We start from the raw sequence: 13,004 nt of genomic DNA on the forward strand, positions 1-13,004 counted from the left end.
TAATATACAATATTAAAGAACAATATTAATATTAATAGTAATTAAATAGTAATAATAGATAGTAGTTCTTACCCAAAATACGAGTATTTTTTTGAAGTAGATTCCTCTAAATTATTAAAATATACATATATAATATATTCGGTTAAAACTGTGCCTTGTGGATTATATCATGTTTTTGGTAGTTTTTACCACAGTAACCAAACTTCAAAGTAATAGACTTTTGGCCACGTGGTTGACAATTTTATAATGAATGTAAATACCTACGTTTATAGTAAGAATGCAATTTTGATAACACACCTGACCGTGTTGATATTGATGAAACTCTATAAATAAAGTGTTTAATTTAAGTGTCTAGATTCATTAACTTGAAAATTCACCGTGTAGACAAAAATATAATGTAGGCAAAACGTATATAACTATTATAACCTAATAGTAATAGACGATATACTATTTGTATTATATATCAATATATGTATATATAATATATTATATATATTATAGTTGTTATTATTTAATAAATTGTAAATAAATAAGTTTGATGAGTAAATATTTTATATTTTGGCGGCCGATATCAGTTGGTTTATTCTCTTAGGTTTTCCTGTATACCTAATGTATTATACAAAAGAGTTTTTTAATTATCTTACCATTTAATATACGCAGGAAACTATATATGGTTTCATGTTTGTATATATATTTTGAAACTGTTTTATTTATAAAATAATATAATATAAATTCATTGTTGTACGCTACTTTTTTAGTACAAAATAATTGTATCTAATGTTACTACATAAAAGTTTATCTTAGTTAAATTTACAGAAAATTGTTTGCTATTAAATTTTAATAAAATAATATTACAGTTATATGTAAATAAGTAAGTTTAAAAAAATGTAACCTAGATTAGAATAAAGTATAAACATTATTTCAATATTTTGATTGAATTAAAAGAGTTTTTTTAAAATCAAGATTGTAAATAGTACTTACCAATAAATAGAAGTTTAAAAATTTTTAAATTTTTGAAAATATATTAAAATATATCTGAAACTACTTTATTAAAAAAAGTTTTTGATTTTAGAATTTATAAATTGTCAACTTTTGTGATTAATTTATCTTATTATTAACGCTTATCAAAATTTCAATTATATATTATCAGGAAGTTAGGAGTAAAATTTATTTAGATTATACCAGAAAATGAATTATCTTTAATATTAAGAATGTATGTCACTCATCAAAAACTATCAATTGGTCACTATTTTTTTTTTTTTTTGTATAATTTTTTAGTGTGTACCAGTACCATATAGTGTTTTAAAGTATTTATAGTATTTCTAACAATACAATAGAATATTTAAGTGGTTGTGGCACCACGTTGGTTCCATATAAAGGGTTGAAGCAGTTGTATTATCATTATATACTGACAGGTGAAAACCACTAGTTGCATCTTTAAACTTGAAATGATATTATAACACGCAAAGAAAATTTATGAAGTAAAAAACAAGTACTTGTTCAATTAATAAGAGCAAAACGTTAATATCGTTGTTTTTATTTTAGATGAATTTACAACTTATAAATATATTGCCAATATGAAATTCTGGAATGATGTATATAATAATGAATTATTTGTGATAACAATAAAGTTTATACAAGAAAAATTCATTCTTAAATTGATAGAACTTTGTTTGATGATAATATACTTGGTGAACACTGGACCTTATTATAAACACATCTTTTTTAAATGTATTCATTTATATTTGTAAAGATGTTTTATACAAAAGTCATTAAATTTATGTCACTAAATCTGATTCATACAATAGCCTTGCTCTTCTATTTACTAATTGTAATAAATTTTTTAGCACAATTTAAAATTGTTCTTTTTTGATGGTTTTGCTTTTTAAAAATAATTGTTATTGTTTATTATTTTTGTAAATCTTCAAATTTAAAAATGTTTTTATAATTAACAGACAGCATTTTAAATGCAATTTAAAAACAGATTTAAGATCGTTTGAATAATTATATTTTTGAAAGGTAGTTTGTGCGCATAATATAGTAAATACCGTATCGTATTAAATGCAGTAAGTTGGCAAACAAACGAGGTAAAGGAGAAATCGTTTTGAAATCCTATGTTTGCATGACCTCACTTGGATTCTCGTGATGGCAACCAATCATGTTATACCTTGTCACTATTAATTCACTTATGTTCAGATATGATGTGCCTACTTTTGATGGGAAGGGGAGAAATAATAAAATGAATAAGGTTAAAAAAAACCATACACGTCTATTACAATAAAACATATACACACACATACATAATATGTGACCTTTCTGCGATATCGCCAAAATACCTCGTCTATTTTTTAAATTGTTACCGTGACATAACACATATATACATTTTTTTTGGCAGGGTTTTTATATTTGAATAATACATAAACAAAGAAAAACGCCAAAAGACATTTTTAAAGAAGGGGCAATAAATGTACAATAAATAAGGCAATAAAATGAATGATTTAAAAATTTCACAGTTAGATGCTTTTTTATTTTATAATATTTGTATTTATTGCATCCTAGAAAACATAATACGATTAACTGCACCTATAATACAAATAATAACAATGGGGATATTTTAACACTCGTTTTTTCATAAAAATTAATATAGGTAACATGTTCATTGATAATTAAAAATATTAGTAATTAATATAAAATATAATATTGTATTAAAATGTTTTTGACTGTTGTGACATAAAGGAAGTATACTTCGTGTTTGGTATGTATATTTATATAGTTATTATTTATTTTAAGTTATTGAAGAAATAACTATATATTTTTTGAATTCCTCTATTTGAGTCTATTATATAGTCTATTATATTGTACATCTGATGTACAACAATGAGGGTGTGTTATTTTAAGTTATTATTTTATCTGTTTGAATATTATGAATAATGAAGTATAATATAAATACATATTATTATTTATTAAGTATATTATATTACATCGTCATTACGTTTTTATACATATATTTTTTGTCATTTTAGGTATATATTATTTAAGCCTTGGTAACGTAAATTAAATAAATAACATTTTAATTTAACTATAAAAATGAATTCCAAGAACAATAAATTGAATTTTATGCATTTAGGCAAGAGTTTAGAGTTTTCACTATACCCATCTTTGGTCCGCGTGCTTAGTGAGGCCCACAAGGCGAATGCTATAAGTTATAATCATAAGTTTCAAAAAATTTTCATTGGTAGACTAGCCGAAGATCTATGGTATAATAATCCGTTGTATCCAGAACGCGTTAGGACACCGGTTTGTAGTATGCCATTTGCTTTGGTTGATAATGACTTGTCACGAACTTGGGGTATATCACGAGATCAAGCGGCTACTATTATACAGGTATACACATTATATGTATATTCAGTTTTTAGATTATAAGACTTAAACTAAAATTTTCACTAAGGAGATTTAATCTCCTTATAATATACCTAATTTTCTAATCGTTTACTAACGTTTTCTAAGAAATTCAGAGTTTGTAAAAAACTAATAAACTAATACGAACATATTTAAAATTAGTTGTATTTAAATGAACGTATATCTAAAAATATTTTTTTTTTCTATAAATAAATATTATTTATACTAGATTTTTGACTAATTTTTATTAGACATATTTTTAGAAAAATAAATAATAAGATAAACATTTTAGGCATAATAAACGTTAAATATATATGATATATATATATATATTATATATTATATATATATTATTATATATATATATATGATATAGGTAACACAAAATACAAAAAAATATTTGTATAATAATAGTCAGGAGTTTAAATAAATTATAGTAATTAAACAAATCTACGTAGTATTATATCAGAGAACATTTGGTTTGTTTCGAACTAAATAATATTGTCCTGGAATATTTATACTTGTATGTTTGCCAAAAGTGAATTATTACAAAATGAAAAATAATAAACAAATTTATAAACAATACGCCATCAATAAATAGCACTTTTTAATTATATTATATTATTTTTTTTTGATGTATAGTGTATACAATTGAACAATTTTCGAATTCATTTTTCATTTTTCCTCTAAAGAAAAATTTATCAAAAGAATGATAAACTGTTTTTTCAGTCAGCGTATCGTGCACACATAGTCCGGATACAGCCTGACGTGGCGGAAATGAGGGCTTTCTGGCGAGCTTTGACGACCAAAGGCCACAAGTAGACGTGTTGAAGTAGTAGCTTTTGCCTTTTGTCAACTGCTCCAATCAAAAAGAATGAACTTAAGTGTGAAATTTTTTTGGCTATTATAATGTTTTGTACACATAATGTAACAATGTTCTCGATTTTTCGAATCATTACCGTTGACACGCTAGTAGAATATCTCCCATTGCTATAATACGAAAAATATTATCATTTTTTTTTTGTTTAAAGTTTTTACTGATTCTCCTTTTCGACTTAACATATAGTTTCCCCTTTCAGATATCATGTTGACCTTTTATTTCCATTCACTAAGCTAGCAATAGGCTTACAACAATAACGGTCGCTTGGGACCTCTAAGGTATATATAATTTCACAAGGACAGTATAGATGATTCGTTATAATATACTTATTGACCATAGAGTTTAATATAGCATATTATAAAACATAATGCAATTAAGTAATTGTATACTAAAAACGTACAATAGTAAAAAGTATAAGTAAAAATATTTTAAAAACTTAGAAATAACATATGTAATGATTCATGATATCATTATAACCTAATAATCGAATAGTGACGTATTGATAATTAACTACTTGACTTTTCAGATGGTAAGATTTTTCTTAAACGTTTAAATATAGCTATACATGTATCTGAGCTTCTCTGAAAACCTTAATTTTAACATCATAGGTACTTATACTATCCTCGTATGATTATATTATTGTTTAAATTATAATTTTTAATTCCACCCTATCGGAGATTGCCTAAGAATTAAAATAAAATAATTTTAATGTTAGTTGTAACATCTTCGATTAACGGGTTAACACATTTATTGAATATTTGATTCTAACACTCATGTTTGCTTCTCATTTGGATGAATTTGCATACAATTCAAACATTTACTGAAACCATAAATTCTATATATTTTATTTCGTTAGCATTAATTTATTGTTTTATTTACTAATTCACTTGTTGTATAAATACTTAAAAGTTATTGTGAGAAAATATTACCAATAAAATTACCGGCCAGTTATCCAGTTAAAACATGAACTATGGTAATAAACTAATAAGTAATCAAACCATACCTTTTATAACTATATTTTTTATTTCAGAAAACTTTTATGATATGGATTATGAACAATTTCTTAATAAATATACTCATTTAATATAAATGCACGTAGCCCAATAATAACCCATTTTAAACACATTATTTTACAAAATGATTCACAAATCAATTAGTATTATGATAACATATAGTTTTACAATTTTAATAACAAGTATATTTAATAATTATGAACTTTATTGTAACGTTCGAAATTCAAGTAATATATTTTATTTAGTTTCAAAAAATAAAATATACCTACTTAATAAAATTAATTCTTCTAATATTTTTATTTTGTTTCACATAAATGATATGATATTAAGTTATTAAATTATAAAAATAATTAAATTTAATTAAATTTAAACCTAACAAATCAAACAGTTCTTATCATAACTACCTGCATAATATAGAATTTAATAATTATCGTAGTATGACGATCAATATGATTATAGAGTATTATCAAATATGTTGTGTTTGTATAAAAATTTTAAAAACTTTCCAACAAGTTTAATTATTTTAGCACTCAGTTATAATAGTAGGTACTTACATTACAAAATGCATTTAAAATTAAACGTGTTAAACTAATAGCATCTATAGGAATGACGTATGTACGATGTACCTAATTAGAAGTTGAGTTATATTTTATGTTTTCACGCACATATTGTAAACACTGTAGTGGATGGTGTTAATTTAGTATTATAGTAACGTGTTTGACATGTGTGTATATTTTGTTAGTGTGTATTTTTTATCATTGTCTAATATAAGATAGATTGGTAGGTATTAGGTTGCAGTGGAGCATATAAGATTTAATTTCGGAGCGGGAGGGTTGAATTCTTAAACACTCTCTTAATATACCCTACTTTTAATTTATGTGTATTATAACTACGTAATGACTAATGGATTAACATTAGTAAATATTATAATGTGCATTTTAAACTAATTCAAAATGCACGGTTTCTATAGTATGATATCTAAAAAAAAAATGAATATACGAAATTCTCGCGCTTTCAATAGGAGTTAAATGCAATAGTGTTGTGATAACTTTGACGGGCATAAACATTGAGTGGTATAAATATATAATGATAGACGATTATATATGCGAGACGCGAGTTCCACGGATTTCGGGTATACAACAAAACGTCAAACGGCGGTGCGTGAGCAGTGTAGTCACTAGTCAGCGGTCGTCGTCAAGAGGAGAGGGCATGCCGTTGTGACGCGACATCGGTATAATAATTTGGCGGTAGGGGCGGCTTAGCCTTTCGTGGCAATTAACCCTAAATCGTATTATACATCTACCCACCCACCAAACCACCCTCGTCACCACGTCGAAATTGTATATATCTATATTGTATTTACATGTCAGCTCGAGTGTTGCTGTAACAAATCGTCTTGTTCACTGTACCTATTCCTTCCTTAAACTCGACGTACTCAAATTAATTTTTCTACGTTTCATTGGTCGTCAAATCACTGAAAACGGATGTACCTATATATGTTAAAGTTAACCATACGATGTAAGTATTGTTTTAAAGATTTTATCTTGAATTTTCGCGCTATTCGTGCATGAATTGGAGAAAGCTTTTAATTACAAATGATGGTGTGTGTAAAATATAAATACCGAATATAAATAATGATTTTTTACCTACCTACCTTAAACTCGTAGAACAATTATGTAACGTGTGTAAAGGATTTATCGCATAAATATGTTAATTTTTTAATCGCAGAGCATTTGCGAGCACAAACGTAATTAAACAACTGTTAACTTTAAAATTGTTTAGCAAAAAACCGATTAAATTTAATTAAACTAATCGGCCGTGATATTATCGCAACTTGCTGAAAAAATAATTTTTTGATAAATACGTTTATACATATTCAAATTTTTCATTATACTGTTGTTAATATTAATATTCAGATGAATTTGCCTCTTTTTCAGTTTTAAGCTTACATAAATCTTTTCATTGTTTTGAATTGTAATAATATGTATGTATATTATGTGATTCTTGAAATTTGGCAATGTGCAATATAGATTATTCGATACAATCAATTGTATGAACTGAATAAGGTAAGATAATGAGTTCATATTTTGGCACGATTCTCATTACACCTTTGTTTATATTGATTAGGCGTAGGTGATGGAATGCCAAGAATTTGATATTCAAAATTCGAAATTTATTTCTACTCTTACAGTAAAAATTTATGAAAATTATTAATTACTGACGTCGATCAAAATATTTTATCTTTTTAATTTTTAATTAATAATCATTTGATTTTAACACTAAAATAAGTGATGTTATTGATTTTCTTTATGAAATTGTTAATTTGCGAACATTCAAAAAGTAGTATTTAATTGTGTAGTGGATAATTTTGGTAAAACTACATTTTTGTTCAATACACTATTAAATTTATTAACTTAGTTATCCGTTCACTCAAACTCATTTACATTTTTTGAAAAATAATTAAATTTTATAAATTATTAGATGTTAAGTGGACATTTTTTACCAATTTATAAAAAAGTATACTGTTAATTATTTAGTAACTTTATTTGATTTAATATTGTAAGAAGAAGTAGTTAAGTATAATATTATTAGGTTGGTATACTATTTTCTACTAATATTTAACTCATTAAGTTAACCCATAACATAAGTGAAAAGTAATGTTGATTTATAAATTATCATGTAGTGTGTAGCTCTCATATTGTTTTTTTTTTTTTAAATTGAATGTTGTAAAAATCATTTAATAGTTCAGTATATGAGTAACTTTTACTATCTTTCTATCATAAATCGTATATTATTAAACTGATACCCGATGGTATACAGGGTGATTATTTTATCAAACAACACTTATATGGTGTTTGTGTGTAAATACCACCTAACATACACCTATAACACACAAACACCACCCAAAACCACCCAACTTTGGGAGGCTATATCTTGTAAACGAATTGACGAAAAATGAAAATTTAAACGTGAAAATTCATTGAAAAAATAGCCTTTTTAGTTTATCAAATTTTAAGAATAGATTGTCATTTGAAAATCAAAAGTTGATAATGGTTAACCTGATAAATATAAGGGTGAAAATATTTAAAAAATATATAGTTCTAGAACAAGGTGGTTCTAAAATTTTGAAAAAAAAAAAAATTGAAAAAATTGAATAGTTTTTGAAATAATGAGTGTTGTTTGATAAAAGAATCACCCTGTATTCAATACGGTTTGTCAGTGATATTGAAAAAAATTGGATGCATTATGAACAGTTGATAGAAAATCTATCACATATTATTTCATATTGTCTCAGTACTAACTTAATAAATTCAAAAATTTTACAAAAAAGTCATTTATACCATGGTATTTAAAATTATTGGTCGGAATCGGTGATTCCCGCTTGCGATTAATAAGTAGGTTGTTTATTATGTGAATATAGTTTGTATATCAACTAAAGTTGTCGAATATTTGAGATAAAAAATCTTCCAGTCGCTGACTGTCAATCGACAAACTATTGTATGATTTGTAAGGTATTTTATCTTTCGGTAATATTATAAATCCCTAAAATACACATATAATTCGTTAAATTGGACATAACGTTTTTGTGTAACGTATAGATTAGAAAGGCGCAATTAAATGGTAGGTAATTATTAATTATTATGCTTCGGCCGACGCGAAGACCAGTCATATATGAACGCAGCATAAATTAGCGTCCAGGACGGGGTTTTTCGACGAATAAAAGCAGAACGACCTGGAGGTACGTTACCGGTAGGTGCTCGGAAATTCGTTTTCACGGTTGGTTGACATTTTTTAATCGAATTACGCTCGTTGCCTTTTTACGGCGAGTATCGTACATTATAGTCACTGGCGGCGGCGTCATATACGGCGAGAGTGTTCGGTTCTCTTCCACTTTGGAGTTGCGTGAAATTTCTCGCCCGACAACACTCCGACAGTGTTTTCAGTGGCGGCGGTGGCGGTGGTTTTTGGCAAATAATATTTTTGTTCCGGCGTCGAGAGAGGGACGCGGTGGCGGCGACGGTGGTGCCAAAGCGGTTCAGTAGGGGTCGTATAAAGTTATATAGGGTGGAAAACTACACAGACAGACGCCAAGACGGACATTAAAAACGACGTCCCCTCGTTCCCTCGGTCGACAAGAACGATTCGCCAACGCGCGTACATGCAACGCCGCCACCACCACATCCTAGCGCTGTGCAGGGGATGAATCACGGCTAAAAATATTCGTCGATATTTCTTAAGAGACAAGCCTGTATATCGTAATTATTAATTTTAAAGCACAGAATGCATTATTTTATTGTTATAATTTATAGTAACCGAGAGCCAAACGTTGCTTGATCGCATAACAGTAATTTCATAATTTTCACTATTATCGTATAGCATAATATATTATAATATTAATATTTGTATTTCCGAATTTGATGACTTATATATATATTATCGAAATTTCATATTAGAGCGCCACTACCGATTTTTGATGGTCCTATCTTGTCCTATTCCATCGTATTATTTATGTGATACAGTACCATGTGTATATCGAGTAGTATTACTTTTAAGAAATACGTTCAAATTTCTCAGAATTGTTTTTTCTCTTGAGACGTTTTCTAAAAATACATAAAGAGGTATACAAACATACAGTATAATGGATATAGAAATAAAAACAAACAGAAGGAAATAATATTATAGTATTACTAATGAGTGATATTACGGACCCTGATTTTTTTAGAATGAACTGAATTTAACTATTTCGATTTTATATTGAATCTGAATATGATTTTTAATTAATGTATTAATTTTCCTCATTCATACTTATTATTGCCGTTTATATCACATATCTACATGTTATTAGGTATATTTGATATTATGTCTTTAAAATAAAAAATAAAATAGATTATAATCAAATTATTAACGATTAGTGATACACTAATTAACTAAACATTCGAATTTGTGGCTTGTATAGAAATAATTTTTGTATTGGGCTAACTAGTTAGTGGCTTAACATCTAAAAGTTACTATATTATATTTGACAGTTTCTATAAAGAAATTTTGTCGAAATTATCTTATGAATATGCTACAGGTGGTGGTAATTATTTTGTGATGTGATTTGAACACAGTTCACATACCTAACATAACTGTTTAATGTAATATGGTATGCCTAGTATCATTGGAGTGATATTGATCATAATATTTCGTAATGTTCACGGGAAAAACTTTTATGATTTATTCACTCGTTATCCACTGACTCGATGTGTATTATAGTTTACGGGTTTGAAATTTTCGACAATGACGTGCTTACCAGTGACTATTCTTTGATCGCAGGATTCTCTCTCTCTATATATATATATATATTATATGTATGTAGTGAGTATTTGTTTTGGTACGTGCCATGTTTTGGGTAATGTTCGATTATGTGTTGTATACTGCAGCGATGCATTATTGTTGTTACTCGTTTTGTGTAAGTTCGTTTGTTCGTTTGTGTTTATTTATTTGAAACAATTGCTAGAGGGTGACGCGTGTGCCCTGTGCGCCAATTCTATATATAATATTTGTTGTGCATTTAGTTTGCAGGTTACATTAGGAAAAGATAACTGTTTCCTGAACTGATTTTTTTTAGCATTTCTTATATATCCTGTTTATGTATTTATGAAAACGTTAAATTATAAAAAATAGCATAGATATTTGGTACTACTTTAAAAAATAATTTTTACTGAATAATACCAAATATAGACGGTTTGTCAAAAATAACTGGTGTACCTATATGTGAATTAACTGTTATATAACTTTAGTTTTAGCTTCTAATTAATATTTTTGATTCTGAGTTGGGCGATAAATGAATTGATTTTACAATGATGTGTTTTTTTTTTATTTTTCTGCCAGATAAAACTTGTTGAATTAGAAAATAATGCTTCGAATTTTCATTTTGAAGGTGGTTGATAGGTAGCAAATTTGAGCTATTTTGTGCTTAGGAGAGGTCAAAAGTTTAAAATTCCCAGTGCTTTGCCAGAACTAAGCACACAAAAGTTAAACATTTTCGAAAACTATCTTGATTTTTTGAGCTAAAATGATATTTACTCGGGCTTAAATACTTGTTGGCCTTAACCTGTTGAAATTTGGCACACATATGGGATAAGTTGTATGTAATGTTTATTTATTACGGCTCGTCCTTAAATAACTTATTTGTATATACTTTTCAATGTATACTGGTTATTATTGTATATTTTTACAAACACATTCTTGTTACAAATGTTCAGTGTTAAGCTATTAACCTTACCTAGTTAATGACTAATTTAATTTTCAATTTTAGATTGTATTTTATTGAAATTTAATACTGTGTTTTCACTTTCGATAGTAATGCTATATGATGAGAGGCCTCAGAGGCATTATTTAATATTCTAAATATTTTAATTATCTATTAGTTTTATTAACATTTTAGTTTATATACCTACCTAATACTTATAACTTACAATAAAAGTATTAGGGTTTTCAAGAATTTATGTATTTAAACAACTATTATCATATTGTTATGGCTTGAATGTAAAACATTATGCAATAAAATGAAGCTTTAAAGTCTTGAAAATCCTGTACATTGAACTTTTACTAGCACGAGGAATGTAACGGTTATGGTGCGTATTACCTGTAGGGTACCAAAATTATCCGTGACACGGTTCATTGGATAATTATCTAATGATCCACGAAATCATTGCTTTTCACAAATAGGGTGATTCATCGAAAGATACTTTTTATTCTTTGGGAAAATTAACAACTTTTTATTTTCGACACCACATAAATACTTCTACTTTAATGGATACACAGTGTTTATTTTTATTTTGCAATACTTAATTACTAAATAGTCGGATTAAAAACTTATTTTTTAGTTATTTTTGCAATGAATTTCAGGTAAAATGTAAATATATAAAAATCATTTCCTTTCATAGATAAATTTGAATTGTTAGTTGCCGTTTATAACATTTTATGCATAAATAGTTTTTATTAAAACATATTATATTTTATTCTAAAGTAAGTAGTGAATTAGGCAAGATTACATTTTTGAAAATAAATTGATATTATTTTCAATAATTATTATAGAAGAAAATTATTAGTTTGGTTTGTAAATTTGTCCATCTGTGTAAAATTTTTACCCATACAAAGAGATAGAATTTCAAAAAAATTACAAGATCAAATATTACCATATTTTTTTTTAAAGTTTTTTTTGGGCTTTGATAGTATATATTAGGGATGGCCAGATTGCGGCTTGCATCATATTAAAAAAAAAAAAAACAATATTTACTTGTTAACAATAAAATTTTTAAAATTTTAGAATTTGTTTTTTATCATTTTGGCTCTTGATATTATTGTATTTATCCATCTAGCTCGTGGACGTATTCGTGTTGGCCACCCCTGGTATATATAGACAATTATATGACTATTAGCATATTTTGTCGGGATTACGGTTGGTTTAGGAACACGTAATTATTGAGGGGAGAGGGGGTGAAGATTCATCACAGAGAACACGATGATTTTTGGCCACAGCACACATTACTACATTAGTATAACTGCAGTGCCCAACCATCGTGCCACACCAGTATGTGGTGTATATATAACGTATTACATAAAATGAGTATTTACGAGTAATTGTACTTGTTTACGGCCGTATAGAATCATTATTGTTGGGTCCTCGGGTTAATCTAATAGATAATAAATAACAACAGAAAAGT

At 27.0% G+C, this 13,004-nt stretch overlaps 2 protein-coding genes across 4 annotated transcripts in view; both read left to right on the top strand.

Annotated features, from left to right (window-relative positions):
• The window catches only part of LOC107164300 (lachesin-like), a 105,860-nt gene that overhangs the window by 2,545 nt on the left and 90,311 nt on the right, over positions 1 to 13,004 (top strand). The window lies entirely within an intron of this gene.
• LOC107171907 (uncharacterized) lies at positions 3,088 to 4,499 on the top strand. Its single transcript, XM_015522167.2, has 2 exons — positions 3,088 to 3,384; positions 4,129 to 4,499. The coding sequence occupies exons 1-2, from the start codon at positions 3,088 to 3,090 to the stop codon at positions 4,219 to 4,221; spliced, it is 390 nt and encodes a 129-aa protein (XP_015377653.1). The 3' UTR covers positions 4,222 to 4,499.

The sequence above is a fragment of the Diuraphis noxia genome, unplaced genomic scaffold (genome assembly GCF_037042655.1).
Source record: "Diuraphis noxia isolate RWA-SAM2 unplaced genomic scaffold, SU_Dnox_SAM2 contig0004, whole genome shotgun sequence".
NCBI classification, from domain to species: domain Eukaryota; kingdom Metazoa; phylum Arthropoda; class Insecta; order Hemiptera; family Aphididae; genus Diuraphis; species Diuraphis noxia.